Source organism: Populus nigra, chromosome 17, assembly GCF_951802175.1.
Source record: "Populus nigra chromosome 17, ddPopNigr1.1, whole genome shotgun sequence".
Lineage (NCBI taxonomy): Eukaryota > Viridiplantae > Streptophyta > Magnoliopsida > Malpighiales > Salicaceae > Populus > Populus nigra.
This window is the reverse complement of record NC_084868.1, coordinates 12380266-12396181: the sequence shown is the minus strand read 5'-3', so window position 1 is coordinate 12396181 and position 15916 is coordinate 12380266. Positions and strand designations below refer to the sequence as shown.

Genomic DNA, 15916 nt, shown 5'->3' with positions numbered 1-15916 from the left:
AAATCATCTTGAAAATTCTCCTAATGAAGATACTAAATATATTGTAAATATAGTCTTAACTTAGAATTAGTCGAATTGGAGTCAATTAACGTGTTGATAAATTAACTTATCAAACCGAATCTTATAATTATAATAATAAATACTTATTTATTTAATTGGAAAATGTTTTCCTTATCCTCAAAACATGGTGAATGAAGGCGGTTTAAATTACATTAATCCATTACAACTAAAATTTACTAACTTCATCAACACCACTAGACTGAATCTTCTTCCATGACCTCGTCCAAGGGCTTGTAAGTGTAACACCAAGCACAAATCACAAAATACACAAAATTTATAGCTTGGATCCCAGTTACAAGCCAATAATAATAGTCCAACTTTCCTATGTTCAGGTTCCTGTCAGGTAACCAATTGTTCTTGTGTCCTGTGTACTCATGAATCAGTGACACCATCAATGTGCCCAAGTAATCTCCAACAGAACTTGCTATCCAAAACAATCCCAAGGCAATACTTCTCATGCTTTCTGGTGATTGATCATATAGAAATTCTAACTGTCCAACAGCCATGAAGACTTCTGACATTCCATGGAGGGAAAGCTGAGGAACAAGCCAGAACACACTTATAGGAACGGTGGCTTTAGGGTTATCCACTAAGTTATGATTTTCTGCCACTGTTCTTCTCTTTTTCTCAACCAATGCAGCAACAACAGAAAAGAGAATGTTGAAGAGTAGGCCTATGCCCATTCTTTGTAGGTATGTGATGCCTGCAGAATTTCTTGTGAATCTACGCACAAAGGGCACGAAGAGGCGTTCGTAAAGAACAAGCCCTATGATCACGGTCATGATGCCAAAGAAGGACATACTAGCAGGAGGAATTTGGAAGGAATTCGACAGACGACGATCCATGGTGCGAGCCTGTTGTGTATTGAAGCTGCCACTATGTGAATTTGCAGTGACAAGTAAAATCCCTGCTGCCCAAACTGGAAGCAATCTGAGGAAGGATTTTAGCTCCTCTACTCGATGCACGGTAGCTAGCTTCCACAGATTTGGTGTACTGGAATCTGTTGCCTCACCATACTTCTCTACTGCTGCTTTATCAAGCCACCTGCAAAATGAAAAGGCCAGTTTAGAAATTTTTCTGCAGCAAATTTAAGGTCAGTGACCACATGGTCGGCCCAGGACAGCTTCCTTTGTTATACTACGTCGTGAATTTTTGTTTTAAAACATAGCTTACTTGAACTGAGTGGTGTGTAAAAGCCTTCCATGGACAGATATAGCAGCATCAAGTTCTTGGTTTTGGTACAAGAGACTTGGATCTTCTGGCGCCACAGCTTTTCTCTTCCTTATAGCAGCAACAATCACTTGAATTACTCTGACCAATGGGCTTCCTCCTGGTTTCACTTTCTTATAAAGTGGAGAACCGGATAGAAAGACCATGAAAGCTACAGCCATGGCAATAGTTGGTATTCCAAGACCCCAGCCCCAGCTCACATTATCTTGTATGTAGACCACAATAGTCACTGCAGCTAATCTTGCTAATCCCAAGCTAAAGTAGTACCAATTGAAAAAGTTCCAGCTTCGAGACTCGACACCTGATTTGCTCATGTCCAATTGGTCTGCAGCATAGGTCATGACACAAGGCCTGGTGCCACCCAAGCCAATAGCTAAGAGGAATAGAGACAAGTAGAGGGTGCTTAGTTGGAAACTTGAAGCCTCTTTGCAGTCCACTAGTGATGGACAAGGTGGAGGATGCAGTGATTTCAGTAGTGCTGTTGTGGTGATGCTAATCAATCCCTGCGAGAACCAATTGCAATGTCAAATTAATTTTCAGCTCCCAGGACTAACTGGTTTGGACCAAAGGGTTTGTGTCATATAAAAGCCTTTCTATAGTCCGTATTTGAACTAGTGCATTCAAGCTAATTTTCTTTCTTGAAGACTCCTTAAATTCAAACCCGAGATGACGATGTCGAGAACAAAACCACATCTATATATCGACACATTCGAGGAAGATTCGATCTGAAGATTATATTGAAAGCCACAGGATATGCAAGTCAACACATGCATTAGAATTAGAAATATCATCTGGACCTTGAGATACGAAATCTGTACTGCAACATTATAGAAAATAAATATGCCGAGAGAGTGAGAGGGACGAACCAGTTCATAGATGATGGAACCAACGATGATGGTCCAGAATCGGCCAGCAAATGAGTCGGCAATTAAAGCACCGATCAAGGGTGTTAAGCTGGCAGTTCCGTTGAAGTTGGAGACAATATTAGAAGCCTTTACAAGAGGCAAGTTCAGCTGCTGAGTAAGGTATGTTATCATGTTGGCATGAAAACCAATGGTAGAAAATCTGTCGCATACTTCAGTTACTGCCAAAACATGAAGGTTAATTAACAAACAGTTCAGCACTTAAGCTCATAGTTTCAAACTTAATTAACTTTGGTAATGTAAACATCTGCTAAGTCCAGAACAAACTCACCAAGGATGAATGGAATTGCCTTCATGCCTCCAAGTTTTTTTTTCCTCTTATCATATTCCTTGATCTTCATCTCCTCCGGCTTCTCAGCTTCATGAGATTTGTTGTTGTCCTGAAACTCCATTTCTGATCCAATTCCCGGTCAAGAATCCAACCAAGAAAATGGATATGGGCAGGCTACTGTAGTGGAGACTGCTTATGGGTGGGGTGAGGTGAGGCTCATATATTGTATACTTTTTTTAACTATTTTTGTCTGTATTCATCATTTCCTAGGGATTCCTCATATTACCCCATCCTCCACTTGAGAATTTATTTCCATATCTTATCTTAAAATTCGTGTATTACTAGGTAATTGATAGGCAGTCTCGTTTATGGCTTTTTTATTTTTATTTTTTAATATTTTTCTTTTCAATACATATGAAAAGCTTAGGGAAGGTTTGCGTGACATAAAAATTAACAAAAAGCTAATGAAGAAATGATAAGTTACTGCATGCAGCTACAAGAACAAATCATTATTTATTGAAATAGTGATTTTAAAAAAATTGTTCTTGTTCAAACAATCTTTATACTATATTGTGAGGGAATAGTGATCTAAAGAAATATTAATTTAAAAATTATTTTTCTCTTTTAACATTAAATTATTTAATAATTAAATTTTATGATTTTATTCAATTTATTTTTGAGTTTGGTTACTCTAGTATAATAACTAGGTCAAAAACTTTACATCAGGTAAGGTCGGATCAAGTTTTTTTATTTTTTTTATTATATTTTTTTTCTTGATTTTTGTCTTATAACATTATTTTTGGTTAAAGATAGAGCTTCAACATTTTCTTTTTCATTTTACTTTTTATGAAATTATTATATTATCGTATGATTTATTAGGAATTGGTCCTTAAACTATTTTTTTATTTTTTTTTTCATGAGATTATCTCAATTTTATACTCGTGTCATGGTCATAAAGTTTAAGAATTAACCTAATTTAACTGAATTTTTTTGTTGTTTTTTATTATTATTTCAGTTTTGCCTTTCATTACTTAGATTTTCTTATGCTTCAAATGAACTAATGTTGGGTTCTTTTTATTATTATTTTTTGGTTAGTTTATTTATTATTTGTATATTATTTAAATTAACTCAGGTTTTTTTAAAAAATTCTTAGTATTTTTTCTATATTAAAAAAAATTGACCGGCCCGACACAAATCTAGTATGCTCTAACCACCTTTTTTAAAGTTCAAAACTTTCTTGAGATTAATTTTCGTTTTTAACGGTCTTTTAAATTGATCTTCAACGAACAAATTGGTGTGTTCATTAAAAAACAATGTTTCTCATAATCTCTTTTTAAATTCAAATAAAAAATAGTAACGTGCAATGAATTGATGTGAGCTAACTTGTAATTTTCCTATTTATAATATGTACTTAATTTAATATTTATGTATCAATATTTATTGTTTTTATTTGGATATGCCTCAAGAAGAATGATGAGAGAAAAAATAATAACCTCTCATTTATGGTCTTAATGCTTGCCAAATGGATCAACATTTATTATATCTATGGGTTAGTAGAATTATGAGACTCATTATCTTGGATTCAATTAAACAATAAGCATAGATATATATAAATTTAGTGAATTATTAGAACTATTATATTCGGGTCTAAATGACATTGAACCCAATTATATGTGAATTTGATAAATTATCAGATCTATTATTTATGAACTCAGCCAAACACTAAATTTTTACTCTTTTAATGTCATAGATATTTTATCCTAATATATTAGAAATATTTTATCATGAGAAGTCAGAATTTTTTTTATTAATACTTGAAAAGGAGATTCAGTTTTTCTTCCAAAAAAAAATGCAGGGGTGTTTTTTTAAATTATAATTGTTTTTTCCTCTTAAATGATACTAATTTAAATATTAAAAAGTTTCCAAATAAATAAGAAAGAATTTTTTGTAGGTATAAACATTATCCACCAACTATCTCACCAAAAATAAATAAATAAATTAGATTGTCAGAATAAAAAATTAATCAAATATTACAATACTTACTTAGCCCAGAAGCACATATCATAAACTCGGGATTCATCAGGAATGATCTTCCTTCTAATTTTATTAGATTTTCCCAAATTGATATTACAAGTTGTATATCATAATTGGATTGAAATAAATAAATATTTTTTGTAAATTTGTGATAGTTTGTTTAGTTTGTTGTTAGTATTTTATATATTATTTAAAGTGATTTACGTTTACTTTATCATCTTGTGTTTCACGTAAACTTGAAAGAAATGCTTGAAAAAACTAATAAAACAAATCTAATAGCCCACATAATTTGAAACTCTGATTCTACACTTGAGGTTATATTATCTATGTCCCAACTGTTTTCATTTCTTTTATTTTAAGACAATGAAATTCGAAACTAAGGAAGGTGCATTAACATCGATGAGACTCCGTTGAACAGTCAGATGAGCCAAAACAAAAATGGCACCATTGCTTTCTTTTTCCAATTAGGTGAACCATGGAATCCTTCTGGATGTTTGGACCTTATCGTTCTTTCTTTTTCCAATTCTTGATGAGTAGCCGCCATGGAAGTCTTGATCCACAGCCACAGTGGAGGTCACAAGCATGGCCACTTGGTTCTTAAATTGACAGAGACATCCATTTCCCTGAAACAACAGTAGTGTGCTTGGCTCAGTCTTTCCCTTTTTCATTCATCAACTTTTACATAGTCAGCTGCGCCACTTTGTGGGGCTCGTTTGTTCTTGGGATTTTTTGTGGCCCACTATAATTTTGGTGATTTTTCTTTTGGTGTAATTAAATTTGTTTTTGCAATATTTTTAAAATACAAAATCAAAAGAAATATATTAATTCGCGTAAACAAAGCATTCTCAATAGAGTTGTTTTCATGCCTAAGTTTTTTTCCTCTTATCATCTTCCTTGATCTTCACCACCTCCTGCTTCTGAGCCTCATGAGATTTGTCGTTGTCCTGAAACCTCATTTCTGGTCCCCTTACCTGTCAGGAATCCAACGAAGAAAATGGAAATGTGGGCAGGCTACTGTAGTGGAGGCTATAAGGGGCTAGTTGTAGGTGAGGTGGATCCCATATATTGATTAATATCAATGTCTGTATTTGTATTTGTACGAATTTTGAGGTATTATTGCCTAGGGATTGCATCTGACTTCCTCAGATTATCTCATCCATACACTTGAGAATTTAATTCCATATGTTGTCTCATAATTGGTGCGTTACTAGGTTGATAAGCAGTCACATTTATGGCTTTTTTTCAATATTTGTCATTTCAATACATATGAAAAGCTGAGGGAAGGGTTGTGTCACATTTATGATTGTTGTCGTCCTGAAACTCTATTTTTTAATTATTTATTTTTGTTGCAAAAAAATAAAATAAAAATGAAGATCTCTTTCTTGTTTTTTTTGTTTTCGAGAAAGATACAGAGCTTTTTAATAACAAGATCATAGGAAGAATATTGAATTAATTTTAACTAAGATCAAAATTTTGATGAATCCAGATTTTTGTGTCAGTTTTTCATAGTTTTCGTAGTTTGTAAACAATGTTTTAGGACATAAAAATGATGTTGCCTGTTATTATTACAGAGCTATCTGGATTGCAAACACTGAGGGATTCCTCTCATAACTATGATCAGACACTGTCCGCGCTAGAATAAAATGAGCATACCTTCAATAAGAAACAGAGAAAAAGTGGTGAGCAGAAGATCTTTCAGTTATGCGTTCGAGTATCGTCGAGGCCCTGAGAAGATCTATGTTGAAGTATGGGCAGCTGCGGCACCAACAGGACACATGTTCTTCAGAAGATTTTTTGCAAACTCCCTTTAGCATGCATACCACTCATGCATTGTTTCTTATACGTTCTACCTAAGAAAAAGCAAAACCAGCAATTCTTCAACAAAATACAGCGATAGGAGTAAAAACAAATGTAATGAAGGGTTAGAATGACATACAAGAAACTCGTACCATAGATATAATCTGGAAATACTTACGTAGAGATCTCTGATTAATTGATGAAGAGCCAAGCAAATGCAACACATCGCAGGGTAAGAAGGCAAACCTGAAGTATTAAGAATATGGAATTGCAAACGCAGAACGCTCTGGTGCTTCTCAAAACAATTGACTCTATTTTGTTTCATTTTAGTTTCAACAAGGAAATAATATAAATAAGACATGATGCAACATTGTGTTGTGTTAACAAGTATAGACATCCTCGCTCACAAGGTCAAAGGTAAATATAGAAGCTTTATTATAAGAATTTAATCGGTACAAAATTAAAGAATCCATTTCATTCTAAATCACAACAATGAGAAAAAAAAAGGGTAAAAAAAGGAAGAAAGAAGAGAACGTGTAATTGGAAGGAGATAGCCTAGAAAATTAACATAGAGATGCTACTTCTAATGCAGACAGATCCTGAAGCCTTCTCAATTGAAGTCCTTCAATCTTTTCTTCAGCATGTCCATTGATTTCTTCCGTGCACTTTGCTTCGTATTTCTGGTTGAAAGGCTACCAAAGATTCCATCAGGGGAATCCTTGAATTTCTCACAGATGCTGCCCACCTTCTTATAATCCAATGCATCATAGTTTTTCTGCCTTATCACAGGATTCATGAAGTTCTCTGGCTGGCTGCTTGACAAAAGGTTAATCAACTGTCGTGCTTCTATCAAGCAGCCTCTAAAGCTATCTTCCTTGTGTATTTCACTCAGCCCAGTGCTATGAAATCTGTCGTCAGCAAAATCCTCTAACAACTTCAAATCAATGTTGATAGATAGGACTGCATTAGCATTGAACCTCTTTACACTATCACTAAGAAATGCCCCAACAATGGAATTGGAAATGTGCTCAAGGGCACCACTCCCAACCTTATGTAGGGCATCCAAGGGCAGAATTTGTTGTGCTGTTGACAAAATGGTTTCCAGGTAAATAACCACCTCATTAATATAGTCATTACCATTTTGTGGCGTTTCCTCTGAGATCCAATTGATATTTTCAGTAAGTGCCATCAATCCATCTAACTTCTTGTTCACCAGATCCAGCAGAGCAATATAAGCTTCATCCCTTGAAGTTTTTAGGACCACCTTGGCAGTCAAACTAGCTTGAGGCCTCTCAACTGATCGGATAGGGATTCCACATAGTTGGGCTGCATGTCGAAGAAAAAAATCACAAGCTCTCTCAAGAACAGATATGTTGGCGGCAATCTGCATGGCTTGAGACACACCAACTGCACCACCATGGATTGTGCCAAGTATAACTTCATTTAACACATCAATCAAGAGCTTGTCCAAATATTTTCTCACAACGTCATAAATATTAGTATGCACCCCATATGACAAGTAATCAACAGAACCTTTGATGAAAGATCTAACGATGCGGCAAGTATCAGGTACCATGGAGGAGAATGGTGCAATATATGGGAAAGCAGGCATTATATCGGAGGTCTGAAGATGAAATGAGAGGACATTATTCTCATAATCAGCATCCTTTTTCATTACCATCTGCTCATAGGTGTCATTTCCAAGAGCATTAACAATTTGCTCCCGACATTCTCCCAAAAGAAGCTCATGATACTTATCTCGACTACTATCAAGAACCTCAAGAATTTGGCCAACTTCATACCCATATTGTCTAAGAGTTGCTCCGAGAAGAGTGACATAATCCTTCACCAGCAGAAGATGAGTCGCAGAATCCATATGGGAAAACTGTTCATCCAGAACAGATGTCAATTTAGCTACAGTAGTTTCCCACATTGTCTCAACCTGATTTGCTGACAAAAGATCCCTAGCAGTTCTTAAAACCCGATCCTCCACTATGAAGTAACCAGCAATTTGAGCCAAATATGTTTGATAATATTCAACAAATGGTTGAGTAGTAGAGATTTGCAAATCTGAATTGAGTTGCAATAACCTATTCTTATAGTAGTATTCACGGAACTGCTCTTGGATTCCAAGGCAAGCATGAATATGATAAACCCGAAAAACAGGAGTAAGATCAAACTTCACAACAGAATCTTCATCAGTTTCCACAACGTCCAGAGAATATACAAAATCTCCTAACCCTGGAATGTTCTGTTCCTCAGCTTTTCTCTGACGTTCCAGCATTTCCTCATCTCTTTGACGGGCTGATGAAGCATGACCTATTGCTGTTTGTCCAATATCTTTAGCAGAACTCCTTATTTGAACTAGCCATTCATTAAACTGACTAGTAACTTTCTTCTCGATATGCAATTTTATTACTGGAATTGTCTTCTCTATGGCCATTTTAAGTGCCTTCATAGGGATGTTGTGCAAGTAAGTCCTCTCAATCAGATCCACTGTTTTCAATGCTGGGTAAAACTGGCTTTCCAACATGTGGTTGTTACACTTGATACAGAGTTCCAGAACTTGAATGCATACCTTTGACATTTTAATAGCTTCGGCCACATTCTTCTTAATCGAATAAGATTCAAGGAGTTCCTCGAGTTTGATCAAAAGACCACTCCCAACTTCTTGCAATCTAAAATTCTCACTTGCAAGCTCACTTTTTAACTCTTCAGCATCAACCAATACACCACGAAGTTCATCAACCGCAAGAATGAATTCCTCGTAATGGCTTTTGCACAGCTCCTCAATTTCAACTTCCTTCTTCCTCACAACAGACTTGAGCTGATGAAACAGCGATTCAGGCCGCCCCATTTCAAATGCATGCCTGACAATCGGACCCAAATCCTCCCCATTTCCAATCAAAGTCGCAAGCACTAAGTCCTCTCCTCCATCCCCATTCTCTACAAAAGTTCTCCTCTTAGATTTCGCATCCATTGCTTTTATTAAACCCTGAAACAATCAAAACAAAAACACAAACACAAAAAAGACATCCACAAAGGTCCTTATCAACCATCTTAGACAAACAAGAGAAAAAAACTACAATAAATCATATCTAACAAAATTTATGCTAATTATCCAAATGCTTCCTTCAATAAACATTCTTGTATAAAGATTCAAACAGAAATAAATATTCAAAGACAGCACACCATGCAAAACATCTCAAGAATTGTAAAACCAATCTATGATTAATCAAATATAACAAACTATAACCAAATAAATCCACTAAACACAGATTTCTTCAATTCATAAACACAACGAAGATGAAAAACAAACCCACATTTCAAATTTAGCTAACTTCACAACTAATCAACCAGATACAAAAATGTGATCAAAACAAACAAATAAAAAAGACCCAGATAGCAAAAACGAAAACCCAGATGCAAAATCAAAAAAAATTCAAAATTGATACTTACAAAGAGTTACAGAGAGGCCTTCCTTTCGGGTCAAAATTGCTCTCTTTCAGCAATGTTGTACAAGAAATGAAATGGGTTTTCCTTGGATTCTTCACTCCTTGAGCTGAAACTGTTGTTTTCAATGAAATTTGTAATTAATTAAAGTACTTTTATTGTTAGTTACAATTCCTGTAAGAAAATTATGTCTTGTCTCCTTTCTTTCGCCGTCTGTCCTTTGTTCTATGGGGAATTGATATTTCCACTCCTCAGTTTGTTTTGATTCTTCCACGAAATGGGGTGTGATAGTTTGTTTTGGTGTACATTACTACTCTCATGCACCTTCTTTTTTATTGGCTTAATTATTGAATGGTGACGTGGCCGTATAATGTTGATTAGAGTTTTATCAAGGACGTAATTATGGGAACGTTAATAATCTGAGAAATATTTTGGGATCTTCCAGATTTGAATACCGAGACCAATCTAAAATATTTTGATTTTAAATATTTTTTAGAGGATAAAAAAATGAAAATATTTAAAATTAAAACCATAATAATTATATTTTTTTAATATTGTTTTTATCATGTCCTGGTCCGATAATCAAATGATTTTTTAATTATATGATTTTTTAACATTAATTCTATTTCTTTTTTAATCAAAATAATTAATTCACTCCTGATGAATTTATAGTTAAATAGTGCTCTTATAAAGTAAAACAATTGAGATTTCGAATTAGAATTTCACATTTTTCAATTTATTACTTGACTTAAAAAAGAAAAAAGAAAAAAAAATGCATTACTTTGCTAGAAGTAACATCAAATATTCATAGGGATAGGGGTTTGGGAGACACAGGGTATCATGGCTTAGAAGGCTAGCAAACTATGGCCATTATGTATTTGTTTTATTCTTTTCGATATTTATTAAGCAAACCATGCAATATTCTATTTTAATTTTTAAATTATTATTCTAATTAAATATTGTATACAAGGGGTTAAGGTGATGTTTTGCTTTTTATCCAGAGAAAAAATTATTTGATTAATTAAATAATTTTTATTTTTTTATTGGATTTTGTATATAATTACATTTTAAATTTTGATTTTGTAAAATTTAAAATAACTTATTTTTTATATAAAAAATCCAACCGTACAATCTACCACCACCTGTGTTGGTTTTTGGTGCCATCACTGTTCTTCAAAACACAATCAAAGTACCTAATCGGTCGCCAGAATTCCCTTTCAAGGCAATAATCATTTTTGCTTAGTTACTCAAACTCTTGGCTGCATCTTCATGTCTTATTTTCTTATGCAAGATTAAAACAATATGCTGTCAGTTGCTACTTTCTTCATATTTCTTTCTTTACATGAAAGTTATTCAGTGCACTCAATGTATTGTTTTCTTTCTTGTTTCTACTTTCGTTCGGACAATAATTATGATAAGTAAATTCTAAGAACAAAACATTCTTTTTTCCTTACCCCAATGTATAAAGATTTAGACACTAAAACTTGTTTAAAGCATATCGATATCAAAGCATATATATCAACTTTTGGAACATAGCCCAGTATTGGTATATATATACACAATAAATATTTGCAGAATCAAACTCATTACAGCACTGAGCAGGGGTGTGAGTGTGTGTGTATGCAGAATCAATCGTATATGTATAAATATATTCAGAATCAAAGTGACTATTGTATTGTTAATCCTGGGCAGACGACTGTTATATTATGCAGAATTCGGAAAAATCAATAACAACAAAAGTATTATGCAGAAATTAAGAGTGTTGTTGCAATGCTGACACGCACATGTAAAAGTAGGATCGGTGTCATATAGGCAACGGCCGTCAAGAACAGATTGATGAAGGATATTAAATAAAAGACTGCGGGGCAAAAGGAATTGTCTTTCAAGACAGTTCAATCTTTCATATGTATTCAATCTGTCAAAAAGAAGAGTGCTTATCTTTCTTTATTTGCCTTGCAATGCCTTTAACAGATGAGATTACCAGATACTGTAACATTCTATTTCACAAATACAAGGAGATGGATATTATTTGGTAGCTTTTGCCTTGTTTTTCCAACTCGATTCTGTCTAGACTGCTTGCTTTAGTGGATCAGTCTATCAAGACAATCTGTTTTTGTCTTTTTAATATATATAAACATGCAATAGGGTGGCAGATAGTTTTAAACAACTACTGGTGCTACTGTACAGTAAATTCAATTCAGTTTTAGAGTTTTTGACTGTCTCATGCTTTACTCAAATCTATAATTTGTAAATTTTGCTTGTGTAGCATTTTATTAATGAAACAATTCATAAAATTTTAGTCAACTGGGGCTGCTTGAACTAGTTTCTTGTGTTGGAAAATTCGATGCAAGTTTTCGTTGAAGCCATGGAATGAGGGTATTTTCTTGATGTTGGTTAGAGGGTATCTAAAGAAGATAGATTCAGCATCCTATTATTATGTGGACTGGCCTTACTTGCATGCCGGCTTAATGCTTGATTTATGGGATTGAATTGACCTGTGTCTAATATTTTCAGTCTCCAGTCCATGCCTCTACTCTCGCTCAATTTAATTTAAAACCCAATCCAATTTAAAGATTGAATTCGTGGGTCACCAAGTTATTTTAATAATATGTCAAAAAGTTTCTCACGGTACTAGCTAGTTATAATCCAGTGAACGTGAGCATACATGACCTGTGTCTAATACTCTTCTCGCTTCTAAAGAAAAATGGTAGACTAGGAAATACAAAAGGGAGAACCTATTGAAATATGCTTTGGTTCGAGCATCCTGCGTTGTTTAATTGTAGGTGAAAGCTGTTAAAAGCTTGGAGTTCTACATATGCTACTATGGCTGGGGAGACTATAAACTGAGACAAAATACCTGCAAAACCAATGATGTATAAAACACTTTCTACTTCATTATTGATTCCCTACTGGTCTCGTCTTCTTCAGGTATCAACTTGTTTCTAAAGTTCTAGATGCTTTAAAGACTCTTATTTTAGGCATTGGCAGTTGCAATTATCGTATTTCAGTGTCTTCGACGCCTTTATGAAGACAAGGACAAAATGCAGGGATATAATGGGCTTAAATTTTTCTGCACAATTGTTGCCATATGCCCAAGGACTGCGCTGGAAAATACTAGCCTCAATATTCTCAGTAATTGCTACATTTTGAGACGTAGTCCTGGACTGGGGGCTTTTGCAATCTCAGTCTAGGAACTGGTTATTAAGAGGCAAACTCCTTATCCCTCACAGAAGTGTATATTTCAGAGAAATAGTGAGTAAGAACAATACATGACAAAATCAAACTGAGACTGTGGATCTTATTGTCTTAATGAAATGAAATATGAAGAACAACTGTATACAGATCATAGAAATGTAAACCAGGTTTACAAATTATATGCATCAGCTCCAGATTCAGTCCTGACCAATTCTTATGATGCTGGTGAAGAATGCAGGTCCTGAATTTATTGTTGACATTTGCATGGTTGCAGACTGTCTTGAATTTCCAACTGCCTTCCCTACACAGGCAATCCTTTATTTCAATTGTAGCTAGCCTCGAGATTATTCCCCGCGGAATATGGAATTTTTTCACGTACTACTGGTTTTATTCAAATGCGCATAGAATTCTCAAATTCCTAATGAATTGAGTTTTCTGGATGATATAAAGAACAACATTGCCGATAGCTAATTTGGTTCACACTCTGTTTCGTTAACTAGGTTGGAGTATGAACATTTGAACAACGTTGGCAAGCATCGCGCATTCAAGTCTGTACCTCTACCTTTTGTCTACGACGCGGGCAATGACAAACATGAGTTGATTATTGCATCCGATCAAAACCAATAGACATGATCATGAAGTTAGTTAAACCAACAACAAAGAAAGATATGCAACATTGATAATCATCAGGAGGACATCAACTGTTTTTTCACTCATTTTTTTTGTTCGTATATTTAGAGAACATGTCCAAATTAAACTCAAAAGATTTTGTCTGGGATTTTTTTTTTATTTTTCTAGTTGTTCTGGTCTTCCTTTTCCTTTCTGGCTTAGGTCACTTTAGCTACTATTTAAAGCATTAACCTTTAGAGTTTATACAATCTGAGTTTTCTCTATATTTTAGGGCTTTAATTTAAGTTTGAGAAACTCTTGTTTCCTATCGTTCATTATATATATGCTGTGTCATTCAGGGATAGGGAGCGGCTCATTACCTTATATTTGTAATATTCTTTGGTGTGGATGCCATTAGCTTGTTATTGAAGTACCATGGAAGAATTTCCAATCCAGAACTCCAACTATTTCTTAAGGGCAAATGATCATTGGAAGTTGGAAAAACACGACATAAATAATGGCTAATTTGATTCTGTCCATAAAACTTGACAAGAAAAATTGGAGACATCAAACTCAGGAAGCAGTAATGACAACGATTCCTGAACTTGCAGCATAAACATGCCAGACTCAACAATTTTGGCCCTGAAAATGCAATGCCCTATTAACTACTTTTTTTTTTTTTTCAAAAATTGAAACTAATCTCAAGGATTAAATTCTAAAAGATTCTACCTATGTTTCCTAAAATCAATCGGATTTCTGCTGGGATCCCCATTTTGTAAGGATTTAATTGGAGAACTCCCACATACTCTCCGTTAAGCAATCGGATACAGGATCAAACTAGGATTGACCCTTCATGCCTATAAAAAGAAACGTTTCCATCACATGGTCCTCCATCTCAAAAGAAATTAAACCTACATTTTCAGTTTAGTCTTCTGTCTTGCCTTTTTTGTAGTTCTTTAGATTAAGCCCTAGTTGATAAGACCAGTTATCAATGGAGAAACAGTTTCTGTCGCTGTTTGAGTCAGCAAAAAAATCTGCAGCCATTGTGGCCACTTCTGCTTCAATATTTCCTGAAGTATATCGATGCCTAGATGCTTTGGACCAGCTTAAGAGGTTCCCCGTAACATCATCCAGGGTTCTTGTCTCCACTCCTGTTGCAAAAGAAGTTCAATATCTCACAAAACACCGTGTAAAGATGATCAGAAATACTGCTTCTTGCTTGCTGGATGCTTGGAGTAGGAATCTGTACGCAAGAAACCCTGCCATTGATGGTAAGACTCAGCCAACAAAATCTACAAGTGGGTCAAGAACGGGGACCCTTATTGTCAAGATACAAGGAAGAGTAATAGGAAGGGTTAAAGTTAACATGCCTATTCAGACAGAGAAGAAGATAAAAGAAGAGAAAGAAAATGGTTCCAGTTGTTTCAAGAAACCACCACAAGATCCTGCCATGCGCTGCACAAATCCAGGAAAAGTACAAAGTATCAGGCGCTGTTTCAAGAAACCATCTACCAAGCGCATCACGCAGCAAGAGAATGTGAAAGATTTCTGTAGTTTCAAGAAACCATCAGAAGAACCTGTCAAGTGCAGTGATGGCTTGCGTAGCAAGGTCAGGCACATTCTTGTGGAGTCATTGTGCAGAGTTGCAAAGGAGGTTAAAGAGGATTTGATGGAAGCAGTAAGATTGCGTGACCCAATTATTGTTGCTGCTGATGTTGAATCGCTGATGTTTGAAAGGATGGGGCTTTTCAATGGCACCAAACAATTGAAGTACAGGTCAATATTGTTCAACATGAAGGATCCAAAGAATCCAGATTTGAGAAGGAAAGTTCTTCTTGGACAGATTAAGCCAGAGAAACTCGTGACTATGACAGCAGAAGAGATGGCAAGCAATCAAAGGCAATTCGAGAATGATCAAATCAGGAAGAAATCTTTGTGGAAGGAGATGAATGCAGAACAACAGCACAAGTCAGTGGATCCAATGGAATATTGAGGCCTTAATTTGTTACTTGTAATCAACATTGATACAAGATTTAATTCTTATGTACAGACAATTCAATCCTAGTTCATGTTAGTTATGCTCTAGCTGCTGATGTAACTGAATCTCAGTGAATTTTTTTTGGGTAAATCATTTATTCATTCATCAATATAGTTCAATTACATAACTTTGTCAGTTTAGACGAGCTTAATTAACTTGTGGGGTATTGATTCTTTTCAGTTCTCACATTGTTGACAAGCCAAGTTATTTTTGAACTAGTCTGTAACCGGACGCTCTTTTGGCTAAGCGATCGTATTTTTATCCTCCAGATATAAAAGTTAGTCCAACTTGGTAACGCTGCCTAGA

At 34.9% G+C, this 15916-nt stretch overlaps 3 protein-coding genes across 3 annotated transcripts; 1 reads left to right on the top strand and 2 right to left on the bottom strand.

Moving 5' to 3' along the window:
• Window positions 1–127: 127 nt before the first annotated feature.
• LOC133677435 (protein NRT1/ PTR FAMILY 3.1-like) lies at window positions 128–2729 on the bottom strand. Its single transcript, XM_062099493.1, has 4 exons — window positions 2485–2729; window positions 2157–2374; window positions 1234–1793; window positions 128–1104 (listed from the first exon to the last, which is right to left on the bottom strand). Exons 1-4 carry the CDS (start codon window positions 2603–2605, stop codon window positions 255–257), a joined length of 1749 nt encoding a protein of 582 aa, XP_061955477.1. The 5' UTR covers window positions 2606–2729; the 3' UTR covers window positions 128–254.
• Window positions 2730–6726: 3997 nt separating this feature from the next.
• On the bottom strand, window positions 6727–10048 carry LOC133677721 (exocyst complex component SEC15A-like). The gene is made up of 2 exons (XM_062099854.1): window positions 9775–10048; window positions 6727–9310 (listed from the first exon to the last, which is right to left on the bottom strand). The coding sequence occupies exon 2, from the start codon at window positions 9293–9295 to the stop codon at window positions 6926–6928; it is 2370 nt and encodes a 789-aa protein (XP_061955838.1). The 5' UTR covers window positions 9296–9310; window positions 9775–10048; the 3' UTR covers window positions 6727–6925.
• Window positions 10049–14563: 4515 nt separating this feature from the next.
• On the top strand, window positions 14564–15565 carry LOC133676980 (transcription elongation factor TFIIS-like). Its single transcript, XM_062098806.1, has one exon. The coding sequence runs from the start codon at window positions 14564–14566 to the stop codon at window positions 15563–15565; it is 1002 nt and encodes a 333-aa protein (XP_061954790.1).
• Window positions 15566–15916: the final 351 nt, after the last annotated feature.

Coding starts and splice junctions, on each gene's coding strand:
- LOC133677721 (XM_062099854.1), bottom strand. CDS start 9,295: ATGGATGCGAAATCTAAGAGGAGAACTTTTGTAGAGAATGGGGATGGA.
- LOC133676980 (XM_062098806.1), top strand. CDS start 14,564: ATGGAGAAACAGTTTCTGTCGCTGTTTGAGTCAGCAAAAAAATCTGCA.
- LOC133677435 (XM_062099493.1), bottom strand. CDS start 2,605: ATGGAGTTTCAGGACAACAACAAATCTCATGAAGCTGAGAAGCCGGAG. Junction 2,375..2,484: donor GGCAATTCCATTCATCCTTG/GTGAGTTTGTTC, acceptor ATGTTTTGGCAG/TAACTGAAGTATGCGACAGA. Junction 1,105..1,233: donor TTACACACCACTCAGTTCAA/GTAAGCTATGTT, acceptor TTCATTTTGCAG/GTGGCTTGATAAAGCAGCAG.